Source organism: Microcaecilia unicolor, chromosome 14 (genome assembly GCF_901765095.1).
Source record: "Microcaecilia unicolor chromosome 14, aMicUni1.1, whole genome shotgun sequence".
In the NCBI taxonomy this organism is placed as follows: domain Eukaryota; kingdom Metazoa; phylum Chordata; class Amphibia; order Gymnophiona; family Siphonopidae; genus Microcaecilia; species Microcaecilia unicolor.
The window spans coordinates 3,202,012-3,227,125 of NC_044044.1; the positions used below are offsets into that span (position 1 = coordinate 3,202,012).

The 25,114-nt window shown below is 47.1% G+C and overlaps 1 protein-coding gene across 1 annotated transcript; it reads right to left on the reverse strand.

Annotated features, from left to right (window-relative positions):
* Nucleotides 1–13,564: 13,564 nt before the first annotated feature.
* LOC115458315 (dnaJ homolog subfamily C member 18-like) lies at nt 13,565–23,907 on the reverse strand. The gene is made up of 2 exons (XM_030188197.1): nt 23,707–23,907; nt 13,565–17,554 (listed from the first exon to the last, which is right to left on the reverse strand). Exon 2 carries the CDS (start codon nt 17,376–17,378, stop codon nt 16,278–16,280), a length of 1,101 nt encoding a protein of 366 aa, XP_030044057.1. The 5' UTR covers nt 17,379–17,554; nt 23,707–23,907; the 3' UTR covers nt 13,565–16,277.
* Between the last annotated feature and the right edge of the window lie 1,207 nt (nt 23,908–25,114).

Genomic DNA, 25,114 nt, shown 5'->3' on the forward strand with positions numbered 1-25,114 from the left:
GCGACAACTCTCACGAAAGAACTGTGTGCGCTGGAAAAACCGACCCCTAGAGGTCCTACTACTACTACTACTACTATTAAACATTTCTATAGTGCTACTAGACTTACGCAGCGCTGTACAAATTAACATGAAAAGACAGTCCCTGCTCAACAGAGCTTACAATCTAAATTGGACAGACGAACAGACAGCTAGGGGTAGGTCCCACTCGATCTGCCCGGCCTATACCGCTGAGCCTCCCTAAACCATCCCCGAGGAACTAGTTCTGGCCCCTGCCTTGAACCGAAAATCTGGAAGCCATAGAACCTTGGTATCACTAAGACCTCACACTAACTTGTCCAAATCTTCTCCAAAGAGCATAGCTCCCTTAAGTGGCAGAGACCCACAACCATAGCCATATTTTTTGTCTGAAGTACGCAACAAATCATAAAAGCCTCAGACAAAAAGGATGAACCCATGTCCAAGTTGGCTAACTCCTGACCCCCAGAAGAACCAACATCTACCGAATCATCCAGGAGCTTCTCGGCCCAATGAAAACATGCCCGAGCTACCAGAACCCCACAAACCGAGGCCTGCAGGGCTAGAGCCGACAAAACAAAACTACGCTAGAGAAAAGATCCCAACCTCCTATCCTGAGGATCACGGAGGGCCATTCCTCCATCAACCAGGATAGCCGTAGCTATAATTACTGCCGTCACTACTGCATCTACCGTGGGAGCCTTAAAGGAATCCCTATCGTCCTGAGGGAGGGGATAAAGCCTCGCCATTGCCTTTGCCACCTTACACGGCAAATCCCATTCCTATCAAATCATCTCCCGGAGATCCTTGTTCATAGGGAAGGATCACGCCTGACGCTGAATGCCCTTCACCAACGGATCTTGGACAGTTTCCCCCAAAGCCACCTCAGGACCAAACTGAAGGGTGGATGACACCTGATCTGTGAGTTCTGACAGCTCATCTCTATGGAAAATCCGCACTACTGAAGGATCCTCTCCAGGAATCCAACAATCCTGCTCCTGAGAGCCATCAATTCCATCTGACTCCCCCAGATCACTAAGTGCAGCTTCTGCAGCTACAGGAGAAAAACATTGCCTGTCCTCTGACCACTCTAACCGTGGTCTCTCAGCCAAGACGGAAACAGCCCTCTCTTCCAATTGGGGGGGGGGGGGGTCCCGATCTCCAGGCCTGATACCGCGTCCAGACAAAATCTGGAGGAAAGCCCACCATTCCTGGACCGTCATTAGGCCCTTTTGTGCCAAAAACGGAGGCCGCAGGCCCAAAAACAGCTGGCTCCACGGGCCGCGTCGGACTCAAGATGGCGGCCGTTCCCGCCGAAACTGTTCCCGCTGACAGCAGCCCTGCCTACGCTCCCGCTGACCCGGAGACTCCCGACACCATCGATCCCTCCGCGGTCAAGACGGGGGGAGCCGCAGCCACCTTTATAGGCGCACCGCAAAGCTACACTGAGCGCCCGGCGCCTCTACCCCTCGCCACAAGCACGCGCGACATCGGAGGAGCTGGGCCGCCATAAACCACGAGGGAAGGGAAAAGCTGTTCCGCAAACGCGCCAAACCAAAAACTCACTCACACTGCAAAAGCACTGAAGAAAGCGCTGCTCCCTCGTTCCAGCAAGGAATCGAAACCCCCATTCGGTCCGCTGAAAATAAAGAAATAAATGCCCTTAAAGGCACAGTACTCCAACTCTGGCAGCTGGAAATTGTAAGGCACTCAAGGCTACAATACTGAGACAGCAGCCGAGGCACAAAGCTGCCAAGCAAAACGAAATAGAATAACTGACCTTAAAGGCACAGTACTCTAACTCTGGCATCTGGAAATTTTAAGGCACTCAAGGCTACAATACTGAGAAAGCAGCCGAGGCACAAAGCTGCCAAGCAAACAGAAATAGAGAGCAGCACAGGGGGAGGGACCCAAACATAGGTGTAACACCCCAGGGGGAAAAACTGGGCCCCACAGGACCCAGGGCCCCAAAGCACTTTTTTTTTTTTTTTTACACACACGCACAGGGTACTGCAACAGAATAAAGTTTGGAAGGAAAAAATCCTACGACCCAATGACAAACTACCTCACCAGACTATTGGAGACTGCACAGGCTGTCAACTGCTACCTCTGCTGAGACTGAGAAAATACTGGCTAGTGGAGGTTCTGCACAGGTTATATATACAGGCTTCAAAAGCTTAGTGTTTTCTCAGTCTCCCTCTGCTGGTAGGAGGACATAACCCACGCGTCTTGACCGGTCTGGAGGGTCGCTGAGGAATACATATTTCTAACAGTAGCTCCGCAAGCTCATTTTTCATTTCTGGGATGAATACCATCCGGTCCAGGAGATTTGCTACTCTTCAGTTTGTAGAACTGCCCCATTACATCCTCCAGGTTTACAGAGAATTCATTAAGTTTCTCTGACTAATCAGCTTCAAATATTTCCGGCACCGGTATCCCACCCAAATCTTCCTCGGTGAAGACCAAAGCAAAGAATTCATTTAATCTCTCCTCTACGGCTTTGTCTTTCCCGATTGCCCCTTTTACTTCTCGGTCATCTAGCGGTCCAACTGATTCTTTTGCTGGCTTCCTGCTTTTAGTATACCTAAAAAACTTTTTACTATGTGTTTTTGCCTCCAACGGAATCTTTTTTTCGAAGTCCCTCTTAGCCTTCCTTATTAACGCTTTGCATTTGACTTGACATTCCTTATGCTGTTTCTTATTATTTTCAGTCGGTTCCTTCTTCCATTTTCTGAAGGATTTTCTTTTAGCTCTTATAGCTTCCTTCACTTCACTTTTTAACCACGCCGGCTGTTGCTTGGTCTTCCGTCCTCCTTTTTTAATACACGGAATATATTTAGCCTGGGCTTCCAGGATGGTGTTTTTGAACAGCATCCATGCCTGATGTAAATTTTTGACCCTCGCAGTCGCTCCTCTAAGTTATTTTTTCACCGTTCTTCTCATTTTATCATAGTCTCCTTTTTTAAAGTTAAACGCTAATGTATTTGATGTCCTACGTATACTTACTTCAAAGCTAATATCAAAGCCGATCATATTATGAATGATAATGTCGCACATTACTGTTTTTTGGGCCATACTGGTAGATCATATCCTTTACATGTAAAAACCACCTGCTCTTCCTGTAATTTCATTTATTTACTTAGATGCCCATGTAATTTGTATTATTTGGGTCAATCTTCAAGACAGTTAAAAATACGTTTAATAGAACATAAGACGTTGTATTCAGTCAAGAAAATTGACAGAACCTTTGGCAATGCATTTTTGGATAAACAACATGTATTTACTTATATTAAATGTGTGGTGCTGGAACAATTGCTTGTAACTGAACATAGAGGTGACATCAGACGTTTGCTGAGGCAACATGAGCAACATTGGATATTTATGCTGCAATCCATGGCCCCTAGAGGGTTAAATAGTGCATTAGAATGGAAAGCATTTTTGTGATCCTTTGAAGTGATGATGTCTGGGTGTCTCTTCATTTGTTCACCACCATTTTGTGAGTGCCGGTGTTATATTTTCTCAGTTGCAATTTAATTTGAATGTTTGGTCTTGGATCTGTTTTGAAGTCTTGCTTTCCTCTGAAGCAGCTTTTATTGCAAAACAGGGGCCACCTGTCGGGATTGAAGACGACATTTTTTGGAAGAGAGATGATTACCAAGATCAGTACTGTGAAAGATCTGTGCATTTGTAACGTATGAGTTCTTATAATGGATGCTGTATCAGTGAGAGTATTTGCTTTCTAAATTAACTTGCTTCTAATATTTAAAGTGGAGTGTTTTTATGACCTATGATTATTGTGAGCCACCTATATATCTTGAAGGCTTGCCTTACAGATAGGCATGTCTCCTTTTCTACAGAGATCTTTTTTCGATCAGTGCAATTCTCTTGATACAGATCATAGATGCAGAATTGTTTTTGAATTGTGTGATTGGTATTCTACAGATTCTTCATCAGTGTGGTAATTGAAATCACCCATTATTATAGTGTTGCCCAATTTGCCAGCTTTCCTAATTTCTGTAAACATTTCTTCATCTATCTGTTCATTCTGCCCAGCAGATGGTACTACAGCCCTACACGAATACTCCTTCCCTTCACACATGGAATTTCTATCCATGATTCCACACTGCTATCCATTTCATGTGGAATGTTTATTGTATTTGACTCATTTCTCTCTAATATATAGTGCAACCCTCCCCCCTCCAATTTGATCCTTTCTATCATTGTGCTACAACTTGTACACTGTTAACACAGAGTCTCATTGATTGTCCTCTTTCCACCAAGTCTCTGATGCCTATTAGAGTTCATTTAGTGCTATATACTCTAACTCTCCCATCTTATTTTTTAGGCTTCCAGCATTTGTATACAGGCACTTCAAATTGTGTTTTTTCCTTGAATCTACAAGCTGCTTAGAAGTTGAAGGGGATAACGTGCATCCTTTATCCTGTTTTCTCATTAAGCACACCCTAGCTTACTTTCAGCGTTGTTGAAACCTCTCTACTGGGATTCCCTAAATGTCCTGTTTCAATAGTATCCTTCAAGGATACTCCACACCGAACCATGCAATCCTGGGTGACTGTCGGCTTCCCCTCCCCCCATTCTAGTTTAAAAGCTGCTCTCTCTCCTTTTTAAAAGTTAGCACCAGCAGCCTGGCTCTATCCCGGTTAAGGTGGAGTCCATCCTTTTGGCACAGTCTCCCCCTTTCCCAGAATGTTGCCCAGTTCCTAACAAATCTAAATCCCTCATCCCTGCACCATTGTCTCAACCAAACATTGAGACTTTAGAGATCTACCTGCCTTTTGGGTTCTGAGTATGGAATGGGGAGCATTTCTGAAAATGGTACCCTGGAGGATCTGGACTTCAGTTATCTACCTAAGAGCCTAAATTTGGCTTCCAGAGCCTCCCTCCCATGTTTTTCTATGTTATTGTACCAAAACAGCCGGCTTCTCCCTAGCACTATCTAAGATCCTGTCTAAGTGACGTGTGAGGTCGGCCACCTTTGCACCACGTAGACAAGTGACCAGGTGATCCTTATGTCCACCAGTCCCTCAGCTATCTACATGCCTAATGATCGAATCACCAACTACAACAGCTGTCCTAACCCTTCCCACCTGGGCAGACGTTCTTGGAGACATATCCTCAGTGCAAGAGGACAGTGCAGCCCCTACTGGGCAGGTACTTCCTATTTCATCAGGGTGATTCTCTCCTAGGAGACCTCCGTCCTCCAAGCCAGCACAGACTGGAGGTGGGACTTCTCTACAATGTTCCTGTAAATCTCCTATATGTACCTCTCTGTCTCCCTCAGCTCCTCCAAGTCTGCTACTCTAGCATCAAGAGAACGAACATGTTTTCTGAGAACTAGGAGCTCTTTACATCGGGCACACACATATAACCTCTCGCCAACTGGGGGATAAATCAAACATGTGACACTCAATGCAAAAGACTGGATACCACCCCTCTTGCTGCTGGACTACTGTCTCCATCTTAGTATTTTTGTGTTTTTCAAGAATTTAAAACTTGCTAAGGTACTAAGGATATTAGTCTAATATAGTTTATATGGTACATTGTATGATTTATTGAGTGTCTTCTTCTTAGAAAGTAATGAAACATAATTAAAACTCTGTAAGAGGACTCCTCCCTTGTTAATGTAATTAGAATAACTGACTATAAAAAGTTGTGCTAGGGGTGGGCTGTGCCTTCTAGAGGCTATCTGTTAATGTTGTAGGCTATGGCAGAATGTTTAATTTTAGTTTTAAAACTATAGGGAAAGGGGTTTTATGCTATGGAAGCTAAGCTGTAAACTGGGGTTTCTGTGGCTATCAGCTCTGTATTCCTTATTTGAACTGGCTAAGCTGTGCTGCAAAAGGTAAAATTATGTATAATCATACCTGATAATTTTCTTTCCATTAATCATAGCTGATCAATCCATAGACTGGTGGGTTGTGTCCATCTACCAGCAGGTGGAGATAGAGAGCAAACTTTTGCCTCCCTATATGTGGTCATGTGCTGCCGGAAACCCCTCAGTATGTCGATATCAAAGCTCCATCCGCAGGACTCAGCACTTAGAGAATTACACCCACGAAGGGACACTCTGCCCAGCTCACCACCGCCGAAACGGGGGAGGGGAATTAACCCAGCTCATCCCCACACAAGTGGGGGAGGGGAATCCGTCCAGCTCATCCCCGCGGAGCGGGGGAGGGACACCACACCCGCCGATGCGGGGGAATCTGGCTTATCCTGCAACCGCAACCGCGGGAGGAGCTGACTGACCCTAACACCGCCGAAGCGGGAGGGGTACAAAGCTGCCCTACAGCCGCACGAAGCGGGAGGGAGTGCCGGCAGAATTTATGTCTCAATCCAGCCCCGTAAAACGGAGGGGAGAGGAATGCAGCAGCTCACTGTAACACAAACTCGTCTCAACTCTTGAAGAATCCAAGTGAAAGAAGAACTTGAACACGAAGTCCTCCTGAAGTAACTGAAGGCTAAACTTGAACCTAAAATTCAACCAGAATATAAACAGTACAGATATCTGGGAGGGGCTATGGATTGATCAGCTATGATTAATGGAAAGAAAATTATCAGGTATGATTATACATAATTTTACCTTCCATATCATCAAGCTGATCAATCCATAGACTGGTGGGATGTACCGAAGCAGTACTCACCCAGGGCGGGACATAGAAATCCCTGACCTCAACACTGAAGCTCCAAACCGGGCCTCCGCCCGTGCAGCCACAGTCAAACGGTAATGCTTGGAGAATGTATGAGCCGAAGCCCACGCTGCCGCCTTGCATATCTCTTCCAAGGAGACGGATCCGGCCTCTGCCATCGAGGCCGCCTGAGCTCTCGTGGAGTGAGCCTTCAGCTGGATAGGCGGCACCTTCCCCGCGGCCACATAAGCCGCTGCAATGGCTTCCTTGACCCATCTTGCCACTGTAGGCTTAGCAGCCTGCAGACCCTTACGAGGACCTGCAAACAGGACAAACAGATGATCCGATTTCCGGAAATCATTGGTCACTTCCAAGTATCTGAAGATGACTCGTCTCACATCCAGATATTCAAGAGCGGAGTACTCCTCTGGGTAGTCCTCCCTACGAAAGGAAGGGAGACAGAGCTGCTGATTCACATGGAAGCGAGAACCAATCTTGGGCAGGAAGGAAGGCACTGTGCGAATAGTCACTCCTGCCTCAGTGAACTGCAGAAAAGGCTCTCGACATGAGAGCGCCTGGAGCTCGGAAACTCTTCTGGCTGAAGTGATAGCCACCAAAAAGACTGCTTTCAACGTCAGGTCTTTCAGAGATGCCCTCGACAAGGGTTCCAAAGGCGACTTCTGCAATGCTCTTAGCACCAGGTTGAGATTCCACGCAGGCACCACTGAGTGCAGAGGAGGGCGCAGGTGATTAACTCCCTTGAGAAAGCGCACCACATCTGGCTGCGAAGCCATGGAAACACCCTTCAGGCGGCCCCTGAAGCAAGCCAGAGCCGCTACCTGGACTTTAAGGGAACTGAGCGACAGGCCTTTCTCCAGACCTTCTTGCAGGAACGCCAACACTGAAGAAATTGGAGCAGTGAAGGGAGAAAGTGAGCCTGCTTCACACCATGCTGCAAAGATACGCCAAACCCTGGCGTAAGCAGTAGAAGTAGAGCGCTTCCTCGCTCTCAGCATAGTGGCGATGACCATGTCTGAGAAGCCCTTCTTCCTCAGACGCTGCCGCTCAATAGCCAGGCCGTAAGACCAAAGGGAGAGGGATCCTCCATCACCACGGGACCCTGATGTAACAGGCCCTGCTCCACTGACAGCCGCAGAGGATCGTCGACTGAGAGCCTGAACAAGTCCGCATACCAGGGACGTCTGGGCCAATCCGGACCCACCAGGATTACCCTGCCGGGATGCTTTGCCACCCGGTCTAGCACCCTGCCCAACATGGGCCAGGGCGGGAACACATAGAGGAGCTCTTGTGTCGGCCACTGTTGGAGAAGAGCATCTACTCCCAGGGATCGAGGGTCCCGTCCTCTGCTGAAAAAGCGCGGCACTTGGCCATTGGCCGATGACGCCATCAGATCTAGGCTCGGCTGGCCCCAGCGCTTCGTGATGTCCAAGAACGCCTGAGCAGATAGTTGCCACTCTCCGGGCTCCAAGGTATGGCGACTGAGAAAGTCCGCCTTGACATTCATGACTCCGGCAATGTGGGCCGCTGAAAGCTGCTCCAGGTTCGCTTCCGCCCACTGGCATAGACTCATAGCCTCCTTGGCTAGAGGGGCGCTCTTGGTACCTCCCTGGCGGTTGATATAGGCCACAGCCGTGGCATTGTCCGACAGGACCCGTACAGGCTTCAACACCAGTACCGGGATGAACTCCAATAACACCAACCGAATGGCTCTGAGTTCCAGGAGGTTGACAGACCACTTGCCTCTGCAGGAGACTAGAGCCCCTGCGCTGTCCTTCCCAAGCAGTGGGCTCCCCAGCCCATCAAAGAGGCGTCTGTCGTGACGACAATCCACTCCGGGGTCACCAGAGGCAATCCTGCAGACAACTTGTCTGTCTGCGTCCACCAGCTCAGCGCCTTGCGCACTGCTGGGTCCACGGGAAGGCGCACAGCATAATCCTCCGACATCGGAGTCCAGCGCAGCAGCAGAGATAGCTGTAGTGGTCTCATATGAGCCCTGGCCCAGGGCACTACTTCCATCGTGGCCGTCATAGAGCCCAACAGCTGCACGTAGTCCCAAGCCCGAATAGGAGAGGCTACTAGGAACTAGTCCACCTGAGCCTGAAGCTTGACAATCCGATTGTCTGGCAGGAACACTCTGCCCACTTGGGTGTCGAATCGAACTCCCAGATACACCAGGGACTGAGTCGGGCGCAGCTGGCTCTTCTTCCAGTTGATGATCCATCCCAGGGAGCTCAAAAGAGCAACTACCCGGTCCATAGCTTTGCCACACTCTGCATAAGAGGGGGCTCGGATCAACCAGTCGTCCAGATAAGGATGGACTTGTACTCCTTCCTTTAGCAGGAAGGCCGCTATGACCCCCATTACTTTGGAAAAGGTCCGCGGAGCAGTAGCCAACCCGAAAGGGAGGGCTCTGAACTGGAAGTGTCGTCTCAGGACTGTAAAACGCAGAAAGCGTTGGAGAGGAGGCCAGATGGGAATATGCAGGTACGCTTCCTTGATGTCCAAGGAAGCCAAGGACTCTCCTGCCTTCACTGCCGCTATAACAGAGCGAAGAGTCTCCATGCGAAAGTGCCTCACTTTCCAGGCCCGATTGACCCCTTTGAGGTCGAGGATAGGCCGGACAGAACCTCCTTTCTTTGGAACCACAAAGTAAATGGAGTAACGTCCCTTGCCAATCTGATTTTTTGGCACCGGAACGACCGCACCCAGGCGGATCAGGTTGTCCAAGGTCTGCTGCACTACCACAGCTTGACCGGAGACTTGCAGGGAGGGAGTACAAACCCGTCTCTTAAGGGTTGGCAGAACTCTAGCTTGTAGCCGTCTCTGATGACTTCCAGCACCCACGCGTCTGAAGTTATAGTGGTCCACTCGCCCAGAAACGAGGACAGCCGTCCTCCAATCTGCACTGGGGCGTGGACCCAGGCCCCGTCATTGGGTACGAGACCCTGGGGGAGGACCGGAGGGAGCACCTCCGGGACGGCGGTCTCTGCGAAAGGAATGCTGCTTGGGGGAGAATTCCTCTTGAAGGAAGAGGGGGCAGAGGAACCCGACTTGCCCGGGCGGTACCGATGGGCTTCCTGCAACCGTCCTCTGGAGGTATCGGGACGAGTACTAACCCGAGCCCTGACCTCTGGTAATTTCTTGCCCTTAGACGTGCCGAGATCGGTCACGATTTTGTCCAGCTCGACCCCAAAGAGCAGCTTGCCTTTAAAAGGCAATCTAGCCAGGCGGGATTTAGAGGCGTGGTCAGCAGACCAATGTTTCAGCCAAAGCCACCGCCGCGCAGAGACTGTCTGAGCCATGCCTTTAGCTGAGGCTCTCCAGACATCATACCGCAAGTCTGCCAAATAGGCTAAGCCCGATTCCAGGGCCGGCCAATCAGCCCTCAAGGAATGATCCGAGGGGGAAGCCCGCTGCACCATAGTCCGGCACGCCCTGGCCACATAGGAGCCGCAAACTGAGGCCTGCAAACTTAAAGCAGCTGCCTCAAAGGACGACCTTAAGGCCGCCTCCAATCTTCTGTCTTGGGCGTCCTTTAGGGCCGTGCCACCTTCCACCGGCAACGCCGTTTTCTTAGTCACCGCAGTGATTAAAGAATCCACGGTAGGCCACAGATAGGCCTCACGTTCACTCACAGCCAAAGGATAGAGGCGGGACATAGCCCTAGCCACTTTAAGGCTCGTTTCCGGGACATCCCATTGAGCCGCAATTAAGGTGTGCATGGCATCATGCACGTGGAAGGTTCTAGGCGGGCGCTTCGTCCCCAGCATAATGGCAGAGCCAACAGGGGCTGAGGGAGAGACGTCCTCCGGAGAGGAAATCTTCAAAGTGTCCATGGCCTGTAACAACAGGTTGGGCAAATCCTCTGGGCTAAAAAGCCGCGCTGCAGAGGGGTCATCCGCTCCATCCGAGCGGGGATCTATCTCCTCCAAGGAATCCGCAAAGGATCGTTGGGAGACCTCAGACACGCTGCCCTCATCTACATCGGAGGAGACAAAGTCCTCCAAGGCCTGGAAATCAACCCGAGGGCGTTTACCTCTGGGAACCTCAACCTCTTTATCATAAGAGGGAGCAGGGGCAGCGTTTTGCATGAGGAAAGCCTGATGCAGCAGCAAAACAAACTCGGGGGAGAAACCCCCCAGACTGTGCACTTCCGCAGCCTGGGCAACAGCCCTAGACGCACTCTCAACCGGCGCTCGCAATAGCGGGGGAGAGACATGCTGCGCATCCAAAATGGCGTCCGGCGCGAAACTCCGTGAAGGAGCCGCGCGGGAAGAACGGCGCTTAACTTTAGCCGCTTTTGTGCCGTCGCCCAAATTAAGGGCGTTCATGGCATTAATGTCTCCAACCTCAAGGGCGGCCCCGAAGAAGCCGTCCGAGCCGCGTGGCCGGCCAAGATGGCGGAGGCGAGGAGCGGGGGATGGGCGTTTATGGCGGGAAAAAACCGCCACGCCGGAGGAACGACCGGGACATTCATCGGTCACTAAACTATCACCCATCAAGGGCGAATCAGGTTGTAAAACCCCCGCATCCCCTCTAGAAGCGCTCCAGCGATCCGGGGAGCGACCCTTTGCGCCCTCGCCCTCCGACGCCATTGCCACGAGGAGAAGAATCGGGGAACCCCCTGCCCGCTATAAAAAGGTAAAATTACCTGCTTGCCGCTCCGAGCTGTAACGAACTGGTGTCCCAGTGAGTAGCTGCAATGAACGTTTAAAGAAACGTCGAATTAAACGCCTTTAAAGACGTTTAAAAATATTTTTTTTTTTTTTTTTAAACGGAGCCAGCGGGAGGGGGGAGAAAAAAAGGGACCTGGCACCACCAGGTTTGCACTTGCTCAAAAGAGCCCTCAACCCCAGGCCTCAACAAAACCTAAGGATTAGGCTTGGAGGCCTAGCCAGAGCTGCTGCTGTGTGTGACCACCACCTGCTGAGATAGAGAACATACTGGGGGGTTTCCGGCAGCACATGACCACATATAGGGAGGCAAAAGTTTGCTCTCTATCTCCACCTGCTGGTAGATGGACACAACCCACCAGTCTATGGATTGATCAGCTTGATGATATGGAACTAAAGTTAAAACTCTATACTGGAGTTTCCTGTGACTAATCAGTTCTGCTCTACACTGATGCTATGGTAAACTTTTAAACTACTAGCCTATAAAACTGTAATAGAGACTAAATGCTAAACAAAGAAAACTCTAAATTCCTTAAACTGCCTTTGCTAAATAAGTAGAGTAACTTAAAAATAGACACTGAGATAACCTATTACCTTTCCCAAGTTTAAAAGCAATTTCCCATTCCCCTGATTTAATATCTCCAATAAATCGTATATATTACATTCCAAAAAAGACTAATACAGAATTGGATTTGGAGCCACAATTACATAAAAAGGATGGACAAAATTTAAATTTGACAGATATTCTAGAGACATCAATAACGGAGGACTCCGAAAGGTTGACTTTGTTTCCTTTATTTTTGAGCAAGACCTAGAAGCGGTCAAACGCTTATTCTTCAGAAATTCACAATCTTTGTTTTATGGGGCAAAGATCTGGATGTATTTAGATGTTACCAGACAAACACAGGATAGAAGAGCTTTTCTAGCCATTAGAAAAGAGGCCCTAGTAATAGGAGCTTCCTTTTACCTCAATTATCCCTGTAAATGTGTAATAAAATACTTATACCCTCATGATCAAAAGCAAACGCCGGCGCTAGAGGCTGTTAGAACCCATACTAGCACCGGCGTTTGCTACTGCCCCATGATTAGAGCCCTCAAGCACGTGAAACAATGCGCTTGAGGGCTCTTACCGCAAGTAGCATGCAAATGCATGCTAAACGGGGCTTAACGCATTCATCCCCAATGATCAGCGACCAGCGCACCAAAGATTAGGTCGCTGGCCGCGACAAACCCTACGCCAGCTGGAGCTGGTGTTAGGGTTTGCAGATCATTGGGGAGGAATGCTGAGGGCAGGCCCCCATTCCCCCCAATGACGCAAAGCACTCCCCCAACGACAGGGGACTGGAGGTCCGGCAGACCTCCGGTCCCCCCCCCCCCGATGATCCCCCCCCCCCAGGTTCAGGGAGGGCTGGAGATCCGGTGGGTCTCCAGCCCCCCCAAACCCCCAGAAAAAGACTCCCTGGTGGTCCAGTGGCCGCCGGTCAACCCCCTCCCTCCCAGCGAGCGACAGGGGTGGGCAGACCTCCAGCCCACCCCAACTCCCCGAGTTGTCTGCCGCCGAATCCCTGATAAAAATAACCCTGAACCCCCTCCCGGACCCCCCCTACCTTAGTTAGAGGAGGGATGCAGCCTGCCTCCCTCCTTTTCCTTCGACGCCGCAAAATGGCGGTGCCCAGCCCCGCCCAGTGCATCCTGGGATGCGCTGGGCGGGGCTACACACCATACATGAGATGCACTGGATGGGGCTGGGCGCCGCCATTTTGCGTCATCGAAGGAAAAGGAGGGAGGCAGGCTGCGTCCCTCCTCCAACTAAGGTAGGGGAGCCGGGAGGGGGTTCGGGGTTATTTTTACCAGGAATTTGGCAGCAGACAACTCTGGGAGTTGGGGTGGGCTGGAGGTCCGCCCACCCCTGTTGCTCGCTGGGAGGGAGGGGGGGGTTTACTGGCGGCCACCGGACCACCAGGGGGTCTTTTTCTGGGGGTTTGGGGGGGGGCACCAGAGGTCCGCCGGACCTCCAGCCCCCGTTGCTCGGGGCAGGGGTAGTCAGAGCCTGGTGGTCCCATGGACCTCCAAGCCCCTGTGTTTGACAGGTTTGGGATTTTGACAGCCCAGACCTGTTAAAGAAGTGCGAGATAATTGCGCTGCTTAAATTTGCATCATCTCTGATCATCGGTGCGGTAAAGCCCTGCGCTGTTCCAGCGCTAGTTTAAAGCGCTGTATGGAACAGCGCGGGGCTTTTGATCATCTGCCTATCAGGGCTGAAATATATCTTCTTCAAACTAGAACAATTAAGAGTTTTTGTTAATTTAAAAAAGTTGGGAATAGCTTGATATCTGAGACTGAGTTTTTGATTTGTAAGAAGGTCTGTTGTTAAGCATGTTAAACTATATTTACTTTATTTTTTTTTCTTAATGTTTTCTCCTGAACAACTGTAAACTCCTCCTAAAGATTTTGTGGTCTAAGAAGACATGAAAAAGTATTTTCTTGTATAATTTGATTTGCCTTTTTGAAATATGCCTAGTCTGTTTTTCCTGTCAAGTATTTCACTTGTAAAATGTAAACTGTAAATTTATAAATAAAGAATTAAAAAAAAAAAAAAAAAAGCAATTTCCCAGCAAATAACTTACCAATGAAGATTTGTCCTTTTCTGGAAGTCCTCACTTCTGGACAACTTTATTGCCTGCCTCTGCTGAAGAAATACCTGTTTGACTTGAAGTATAGCAGTAAAACAAAAACAAGTGGTTCTGAATACATCTAGCATGTGGTTTCAGTTAATCAAGAAGAGTAACAGCCTTTTCTGGCCTGCTGGAGAAGTTTTCAGTCCCGGCTCACGCTCTAGAAAACAATTATGTACCTGGCCCTCTCTCATGCTCTGAAGAGGGCACTAGGTGGCCCCATAGAGTGACCCTAAAAGGCCAGAGCTTATATTAATTTTCTGGCTGTCTCAAAATTAAAAGGAGATTAACCAAGTGCACTCTGAAAAATAATTTTAGAGAAAAGAATGAACTTAAACACTTTAAACAGCTACAAAGACTGACTCTGGGTACAGTGCAAACTTTTCACTTGCATTTACAACTTTTCATAACATTATTTGAGAATCACTAGAATAAGATAAAATAGTCCTTAAAACTGTAGTTTAAATAACTAAAACATGGATTTCCCATTCAATTATTTAAGTTTCCATTGAAGACAGATATATTCAGAAGAGTCGCAACAGACATACCCTGAACTGGTCAGAGGTAAGTGCTGGGAAGTATGATGTCCGTTCCAAATACGGTTCCTCACAGATTACACTGTATAGTTCACTGAAGCATTTCTGACACAAACTTGAAAACAGTATTTTGAACCTTGTTGTACAGCAAGTGCTTGCTAAGCTAGACTACAGAATTTCTGTGTAGGATATATACACCCTCATTCAAAAAGTGCCTCTACAGATACCAAAATGCACTAGGAAAGAATTATAAATACAGGACTACTCTAAAATGTCTGTTTACAGAAACCAGGGCCTATGGCAATGCCAACTGGACTATAAGCACTTTTCACAGATTCAGTCTGATAGAAATTGTTTTCATGCATTAGTAGGTTTTCTCAGAAGAAATTACACACATTCAGGAGAGTTTCACTGCAAAATAACCCAGAAACCTGAAAGGCTAGCCCAACAGCTGTGTGGCAGAGCAACCAAGTAAAAATAAAATCTGGATTCAATTTCAGGCTCTGTTTATGCTTTCCAAGCGAGCTAGGAGTGCTGCATAATCAGTGCTCACAGGATTCAATGATAGAGGAAACCCAGCAATTGTACAATGATAACTACCGAGTGGCCATATTCCAAGTGTATATGCACCGGGTTCTGGAGGTAGCTGCAGGCCATGGATGTTGGCTGAAAGATTCCCATTGCAGTGGCTGTGTTGGGTGGGATCAGAAAGAGGCCACAAACAACAACAAAAAACACATGAGCCCTTTTCTGCATCTCAGGGACCTTGTGAATGAAGGCTCATAGACTATTGTAGCCTGGGTGTAAAAGCTGGTTATGAGTGATTTAGAAGACCAAACAAAAGAGAAGAAAAATGGCAGCCCTCTGTAGGTTAAAGAAATTATTACTGTCTCATCTGCTGTACAGCACTGAGACTGTGCCCAAGAGAGCATTAAAACCCCATATGACAGCAAATCTGTTCACGCTAAAATCTGGTAGTGATGTACCACAACATTTCTCAAGGGGGGGTTCATAAAATATTATTCCATCTGGATAACAGTTTGAGGTTTCTGCAAGCTTTTATCCTTGTGGGTGAGGGGAACACTTTCTCTAGATTTTTCCTGAAATTTGATTTTTCTTAAATATATTTTAAATGCAGTAATACAGATCTGAGGACTATCTGAGCTGCTATACTTAGTGAGAAGATTACATTAAGTGGCACGAGATGATCAAGCTACTTTGTCAACAGTGCATCTTGCCTGATGCTGTGTGTGCATGTATGAAGGCTTCATAATAATCAAAAAGGAGGAAACCAGCCCACATGACAAAGACCTTCATCAGCGCCGTTGTAAGAAGTTGGATGTGCCTTCCTCAATATATGTGAGAAGAACATTGAAAGCTCAGCTTTATAAGTACCTGCCTCCTCTAGTACCCCATTACAGATGACAATCAAAACATATGGCCTGTTCTTAAAGCAGCTCAAGGCATGGAAATTCTTTCAGCTTGCTTCCTTTTCCTTCTCTTTGCATTGAATAAAACATTATCTTCAACATATCCCAAAGAATAACAGAAAGATCTGTCAAAGCCCAGATGGATAAGATATGGTTTCAATATTTGATCAAATATATTAACTTTTTAGCTTCCCAAGACCTCCAGATACCAAGAAGGGGGAGGCAGGAGGCGTTATTTATAAACACATTATATACAAGCGAACAGAGTGGGGGGCGGGAGTCATATACCCTCTTGAAGACCAATGAGCTTTGAGAGCTGACGACAGCTGTCCAGCTGGAGAGATTCTGCCTTTTGCTTCAGCCAGTCATCCCGGTACAGCTGGGCAAGATTGGTGAGCTCTGACTTCTGCTGTTTCTCCTTCCAGCAGTTTGCTTGGATAAAATGCATAAAGTCCCTTTCAACTAATTTTTCCAGGTCCTGAAGAGATGCACCCTGGTAGGCCTTCTCAAAGTTCTTGCTCACAAAATAGGGTACTTTCAGATTCTGGGTCTCCTGCCTGACCACATGACCCAAAGAGGGCTTATGGAGAAGACTGTAAGGTGGGCTGAGGGTCATTATCTGAACCAGCACAGACACCACTACCAGCAGAAGCACTGGCAGCAGCTGAAGAACAGCTGAATAAGTATTCCGAGACGTGGTCTCCTCTTCCTTCTCTGATTTCCGTGGTCGTTCATTCTGGTGCCGTTGGCGGTACGGAGGTGCGTGGGAAAAGCCATCGGAGAACATATGTACATTTCCCGTGGGGAACCGGCCACTAAAAAGCATGTCAAAGAGCTCCTCTGGCATCACATCAGCCTCAAAATTCTTGTGGCAGCAGCTGTGCCATGCATGGGTGTTTGGCGGCTGTGGCACCTCCACCCCACACTCATCATACCGTTGCCGGTTCTCAGGGTCACTCAACACTGCAAAAGCATTGGCAATGGCTTTGAAGACCTCTGTAGCACCAGGGGTGCTATTTTTGTCTGGATGGTACCTCAGCGCCAATCTTCGGTATGCTCGTTTGAGATCATTTTCATCACAATCCCTAGAGATTCCTAGGATCTGATAATAATCACGGCATTCCTGAATGCGTGCCATCTCATCTGATCGCTGTTCAGCATGGCTGGGTATCTCCTCATTACCACAGCCATTACCACTGTAGCTGAATGGACTTTTAAATAGATAGTAGACCCTGTGGATTGCCTCAATCAAGGCCTCAGCACTCTCAGTGGGGTGGACTGTCTGAGCCTGGTACAAACAATTCAGGGCCTCTTCTGGCCTCCTGAACTGCAGGTGAACCCTGGCTGCTCTCAATAGCTTCTCAGCTCGCCGTTTCTCCATCTGAAGGTTCTAGCAGTTCAATTCACGCAGTACACAAAGAACCATGGAAGGGTGCCTGGATGCTAGAAATACCCAAAAGGTACAGCCTCTCTATGTCTGGCATGTCTGTATAAATCTGTAGAGCATAATCAAATTTTGTTTGCAGAGCCTTCTAAGTTTAGTGTGCCGGTTCAATCCTGAAAGAAAAAAAAAAAAAAAAAAAAGACACAAAATTACCAAAAAGCATTCCTACATACAATAAGGTACATAGAAAGCAGACTGACTGGTTGGGAAAGTAAGCATTACTACACAAGAAGCATTCTGTGTTCTAATTCCCAGACATTTCCTATCATGTTTTTTAACAAGCATCTATCTAGCTTGCAAATTTTATTTACTAGATATAATAACTGTTTTTGAGTGGGGGAAAAACACCGGCTGCTATTGCCTCATGAATATTTAAAGCTTTTCCTAACACTTTCAAGTCCACAAGCAACATTGACGGTAGCAGCCACGGTGAAATTTAAACTTACTTGTTAATTTAATTTCCTTTAGTCCTGCCAGACCAACCCAGACATGTGGAACAGACGGATAGAAAAAAAAAAAGGCTTAGAGCTGACTTCACTCCCCTTAAAAGGGGCTGGTACTGCCTTCAGCTTCTCATTGTCCTATGACAAAGCTAAAACAATGGAAGGCAATTGTTATGTTCTGTGTTTCCAATTCATTACCAAAGCCAACCCTGATGCAGCCAAAATCTTCACTTCATGGTCATGGACTATGTCAACTATCTTCAGAATAGACAACAATGTACTAACTGTTTTAAAAAATCTGTCAGATTTAGAGTACTATCACCATGGCTTCCCTGGGTGGATTCTGGCCTGGCCACACTAAAAGAAGGAAAATTAACAGGTAAGTTTAAATTTTATCTGCCTTATTATCCATACCAAATAAGAATATTCAGTATGTAGCTTTTTGTTTAATTTTCTTTTTATTTGCAATTCATATGTGCCCCATCTGAAAAAAGTCTTGTTACAGAAAAACAGTGGGAAAAGAAAAGAAAAAAAGAATCCATAGAAATCATTTAGCAATTTTAAGGAAAAGCAAAATCTCCACAGCCTCAGTCTACAAGCATAAAGGGGAGGAAGAATTCAATTCAAGGCAAAATTGTAAAATATCCTATTACAACAAAATCATATTAAAATAGGACTGTTACTAAGCTATAAGAACAATAACGTTTAAGAGGTGGATGTTCCAGTAACAGTAGGAAATGGGAAAGGTTGTAACCACTGGCCAAGAAGTTGAATGGACCAGCTCATAAAGGGGCCCTTTTTCTAAGCTGCAATAGGAACTAGTGCATGCCTACCGTGTGGCAAAAAGAATTTCCATGGGATGTGCCCATCAGTGCTCGCTAATCCCATGATGAAAAATATTTTTAATACGATTCATAACAGACCTCACAACGCACCTGAACTACATGTTACAACACGGACTCTTCCCAAAAGATAAAGGAAACATTCTACTTACCCCAATACCTAAGGATTCAAAGAAAAAAACAAGTGACATAACCAACTACCGCCCGGTAGCATCTATCCCTCTGGCAAACAAACTAATGGGAAGTATGATAACCAAGCAGCTTACCGACTACTTAAATAAATTCTCAATACTACAGGATTTCGATCCAACCACAGTACCGAAACAGTACTTATCACTCTTCTAACCAAATTCAAACAAGCAATTGCAACTGGCAACAGTGTACTTCTCCTACAATTTGACATGTCCAGTGCGTTCGACATGGTAACAGCGACAAAGAGAGTCCAAATCGCCCGTAAAAAACACAACAAAAACGGAAGATGTACAGAAAGACCAAACTAAAATCACAAATGTAAAAAAGCCAATATCATTTATTAAGACCCTACACGGTCCGTGTTTCGGCATGGTAAGCCATAAAATACTATTAAACATCCTAGAATACTTCGGGATTGGAGGAAACGTACTTAGTTGGTTCAAAGGCTTCCTAACCGCAAGAACATACCAAGTGATATCAAATTCAAATATATCAGCGCCATGGAAACCAGAATGGGGAGCACCCCAAGGATCACTGCTTTCACCGACCTTTTTCAACCTAATGATGACACCTCTGGCCAAATCGCTATCCAACCAAGGCCTTAATCCCTACATCTACACTGATGATGTCACGATCTACACCCCGTTCAAACATGATCCAACGGAAATCACAACTGAAATAAAACACAGCCTCCAAATCATGAATTCATGGGCGGATGCTTTTCAATTAAAACTCAACGCAGAAAAACACAATGTCTCATCCTCTCATCACAACACAACACGAGTAAACCCGCCACTATAAACACCCCAAACTATACCCTTCCTGTTTCAGATAGCCTGAAAATACTCGGATTTACAATTGACCGAAATCTCACACTAGAAAGCCATGCAAAAAATACAATAAAGAAAATGTTCCATTCAATGTGGAAACTCAAAAGAGTAAAACCTTTCTTCCCAAGGGAAATATTTCGCAGCCTGGTACAATCAATGGTGCTAAGTCACCTAGATTACTGCAATGCAATCTATGCCAAATCATTAAGAAACTCCAAACTGCCCAAAACACAGCAGCCAGACTCATATGTGGAAAAACGAAATACGAAAGCGCCAAACCCCTAAGAGAAAAACTACACTGGCTCCCACTTAAAGAATGTATTACATTCAAAATCTGCAGTCTGGTTCATAAAATCATTTACGGTGAGGCCCCGGTCTATATGTCAGACCTCATAGACTTACCACCCAGGAACACTAAAAGATCAGCACGCACATTCCTGAACCTTCACTATCCCAGCTGCAAAGGACTAAAATATAAATTAACATATGCATCCAGCTTCTCCTACATAAGCACGCAGCTATGGAATGCATTACCACTCGCCGTGAAAACAATGTGTGACCTAACTAACTTTCGGAGATCACTGAAGACCAACCTGTTCAATAAGGCATACCACAATGATCCATCCTAAATACCAGACAACGAAACTCAAACCAGAACTGGATAAAACCTAACTCTCTATACTCGACTACCAAGGTTACTCTACCACGAATGAACTTTAACGCAATACCACTATCTCTCATTCTGAATATGAACTCTTTATACTTGTCTGCTTAATCTACTCTGTCAATCATGAACTTTACTGCAATATCACTTTGTATCTCTCATTCCGGAAATGGCGATCGCCATTACGGAACAATATAAGCCACATTGAGCCTGCAAATAGGTGGGAAAATGTGGGATACAAATGCAATACATAAATAGGCGTGACTATGGGTGGAGAGTAGGCATTCCCTGCGCTAATCAGGTAACGTGGACACACTGGCCCATGCTACCAGATTACCGCGAAAGCCCTTAGCGCCAACAAAGCAGGGAGGATATTGCATACCCTGGTGGGCAGATCCTGGCTACAGGATTACTTCCCTACTTCACCAGGGTGAGGCTCTCCTTTTAGGAGACCTCCTTCCTCCAAAGAAGCACAGGATCTGCTAGGTTGTAAGTAGGACTTCTCTACAACATCCCTGTAAGTCTCCTTTATGTACAGTACCTCTCTGTCTTCCACTCTAGCCTTATGAGAACAGACTCGTTCTCTGAGAGATAGAAGCTGTTTGCATCAAGCACACACATTTAACCTCTCACCAAATGGGAGATAACAAGCTAATACAAACAGGTCTAGTATCGTGAAGCCTAGGACCATTCTTGAGATGGACATGGAAATGTGAGATTTGGACACCAACAGAGATCTTGAACCCATGAGGTGCTGTAGTCACTGGTGTTGTCCTCCCTGGTTTTCTCAACACATTTTATTAGGGCTCACCACCTTACATTTTATTTATTTGGATTTATGTATCACCTTTTTGAAGAAATTCACCCAAGGCAGTGACCTTTCTCCAGTCCTCCCTAACACACCCACCCACCCACCCATTATCCACATTTCTCCAGTCTCCCCATGGCACGCGTGCACACACACACCCACCATCCACCTTTCTCCAGTCCCCCTTGGCACACAAACACCCATCATCCACCATTTTCCAGTCCCCCCATGGCACAAACACCCAACAGCCACCTTTCTAGAGTCCCACAAGGCACACATACCCACCTACCCACCCATCAAGCCACTTTCTCCAATCTCCCCAAAGGAACATCCACCCTCCCACCCATCTTTTTCCAATCTCCCTATAACACACATACCCAACCATCATCCACCTTTTCCAGTTCCCCCCATGTAACACATATCTACCCATCATCCCCATTCTCCAGTCCCCCCCAAGTCACACACTCCCACCCATCATCCACCATTCTCCAGTCCCCCAAGCCACATCTACCCACCCATTAGCCACCTTTCTCGCGTCCCCCCACGGCACACCCATCCACCCATGAATCAACCACTTTTCTCAAGTCGCCCATGGCACACCCACCCATCATCTAACTTTCTCCAGTCCACCTATGGCACACTCACCCACCCATTATCCACCTTTCTCCAGGATCCGAATGGCACACACATCCAGCAACACCTCATCCACTTTTCTCCATTCCTGCCATAGCACACCCATCTACCCAATCACTCATCTACCTTTCTCCAGTCCCCCCCCCCCCCCACTGGAACCCCCCCCCCCCCCCATCACCCACCTTCTCCAGTCCCCCATAAAGCACACACAATCTACCTTTCTCCAGTCACCTATGGTACACCCACCCACCCATCTTCCACCTTTCTCCCATCCCCCCAAGGCACAAACACCCTCATCAGCCACCTTTCTCTAGTCTACCATGGCATACACTGACACCCATCAACAACCTTTCTCCCTCCCCATAGGGCTCACACACACCCCCATCCACCTTTCTCCCTCCCCATAGGGCTCACACACACACCCCCATCCACCTTTCTCCCTCCCCATAGGGCTCACACACACACCCTCATCCACCTTTCTCCCTCCCCATAGGGCTCACATACACACCCCCATCCACCTTTCTCCCTCCCCATAAGGCTCACACCCACCCATCCACCTTTCTCCCTCCCACCCATCCACCTTTCTCCCTCCCCATAGGGCTCACACACTACTCCTAATAGCATTTATATAGCACACACCCCTATCCACCTTTCTCCCTCCCCATAGGGCTCACACACACCCCCATCCACCTTTCTCCCTCCCCATAGGGCTCACACACACACCCATCCACCTTTCTTCCTCCCCATAGGGCTCACACACACACCCATCCACCTTTCTCCCTCCCCATAGGGCTCACACACACACCCATCCACCTTTCTCCCTCTCTTCAGTGCACACACACCTCCCATCCACCTTTCTCCCTCTCTTCAGTGCACACACACCTCCCATCCACTTTTCTCCCTTCCTATTGTGTGCGCACACATCTCCCATCCCACCTTTCTCTCTTCCCTTGGCACGCACACATCCCTCATGGCATACACACACACCGTCCCCCTTTCTCCAGCCCCCTCCCCTCAGCGTGCACATCCCTCTTTCTCCAGCCCCCTCCCCTCGGCGTGCACATCCCACACACACAACCCTGTACCTTTCTCCAGCTCCCCATGGCACACCCCACCTCATTTACCTGCCCTCCACTTCCCTCCCATGGCACATACCTCATCCAACTTTTTTCAATCAATCTCCCCTTTTCCCATGGTGCAGCAAGAGAAGTTGGGCCTAACTCTTCCCATTAGTCATGGGAGCCTCCATAGAACTGAACAGCTTAAAGAAACAGTCAGTCAGGATTAAGGTGGCAGGAGGAAGCAGCCCAATGTGCAGCCGTGCTTCACCTTCTCTTGCGTACTGCAAGGAGGAAAGCAGCAAGGGCCTCTGAGCCATACTGAATTGCTGAGGGTTAACAGCTGCCTAAACAGGATTCTGCATGGGCAATACAGAATTTAGCACAATTTTGCATTGTGCAGTTGTACAAAGTTCCCCAGGAGTAACTATGTGTATTTTTATTACACACAAAAATGAGGGCAATTTCTAAAAGCTTTTTACCTAGGCAGATGGGCTATTTGAGTTTGTGTGGGTGTCAGGATGCACTTTTTTGCTTTGTACTTCTTATTCTCCCCTCCCCCACCTCCGAAGCTGCTGCCCTAGGCGCCTGCCTAGTCTTGCCTAATGGCGGGGCTAGTTTTGCTTACAGCCTGTGGAGCCACAAAATCCCAGGCACGCATCATGTGCTGCTTCCTGGCTACTAAAAAAAGCAAAGAGCTGAAACTTTCATCTCTCTCAAGCTTCCCTTTCCCGACAGAATTTCTTTCTTTCACCGGCTGGTGTGATCTTTTGCAGAAGGAGCTGCCTTCCTTACTTTTCTTGAGACAGCCGGAGCCAGGAACCTGTTTTCTTTGCCGAAAAGACACAGCTTATTCTGACTCCTTTTTCTCTGGTTTCCAATCTCCACCTCCACGATACAGTGTCGCTTTATAAAGACATCTATCAACATAAAATACGCTGATACCAGTCCAGAATAAGACTTCGAACACTTAGAGGCTATTGGGGCACTGTCTAGAATGAGTGTTGGAACACAGAGAGGCTATTAGAGCATCAGAGTGAGGCTTGAATCACACAGAAGAAGCTATTGGAGTACCAGAGTGAAACTTGGAACACACAGAAGCGATTGGAGCATCAGAGTGAGGCTTGAAACACACAGAGGCGATTGGAGCACTAGAGTGAAGCTTGGAACACACAGAGGCTATTGCAGCACCAGAGGGAGGCTTGGAACACCGGCGATTGGTGCACCAGAGTGAAGCTAGGAACACACAGAGGCGATTGGAGCATCAGAGTGAAGCTAGGAACACACAGAGGCTATTGGAGCACCAGAGGAAGGCTTAGCATGATCATTGGCTGAATAGTGAATATATACTGCCCCAAACAAGTACACACTGCAAGAAAGTAGGCCAAAACCTCCAAAGCACAACACAAAAAAAAAAAAGGTTATTCTATAACTAGGCATCTGTGCTTTATTTATTTACTATTTTAAAATTAAGATTTAAATGCCACTTAAAAAAAATCATCCAAGCCAGCGTACAGCAAGAATACTTTGAACCAAAGAGGTTTAATAGACAGGAGTGGAAGTGAGCCAATCTAGTCTACTGTAAGCAAGGAAGCCAATTAGGTTAATATCTGTTTTCACTCCCCCGCACAGCCGTCATCTCTAGTACACTCAAAAAGCTAGCAAACCTTTGAGCTGCTGCATTCACGTTGTTGTTGTTGTTTATTGTTGGTCCATCTGTAACAACTCTAAAGCTGTTTCAGTTGGAAAGGCAGTGCCCTAAAAGGTGGAGGGCAAAAGATTTTTTTTAAACTTATTGGACAGCTTTTTAATTTATTTGAAAGCTTCCCATATGTAGATATAAATATCATGAAATAACAATTGAATATCACTAAAACAGCTTTAAAAATTATTATAGATGGTAGAGGAGTGTGGTAGCCGTGCTAGTCCCCACCAGTACTGGCCTTCCGACAGCCACCCAATTTAAAACACAAGCTAATCAGAAGTAAACTTCCTTCACAGACTGAAAAGGAACAGAAGGGCACACTTCCCTGTAATTTATCCAGTTGCAAACTATGCCAAAATATTTCACAGGACCCCAAAGTCATCCACAAAGGAAAGATATTCAACATAAAGGGATCTTTCACTTGCTCATCTTCCAATGTGGTATATATCATTCAGTGTAAAAAATGTAACGAAGGATGCTATATTGGAGAAACAGGCC

Excerpts from the sequence above, each read along its gene's own strand:
- LOC115458315 (XM_030188197.1), bottom strand. The coding sequence starts at position 17,378 with ATGGAGAAACGGCGAGCTGAGAAGCTATTGAGAGCAGCCAGGGTTCAC.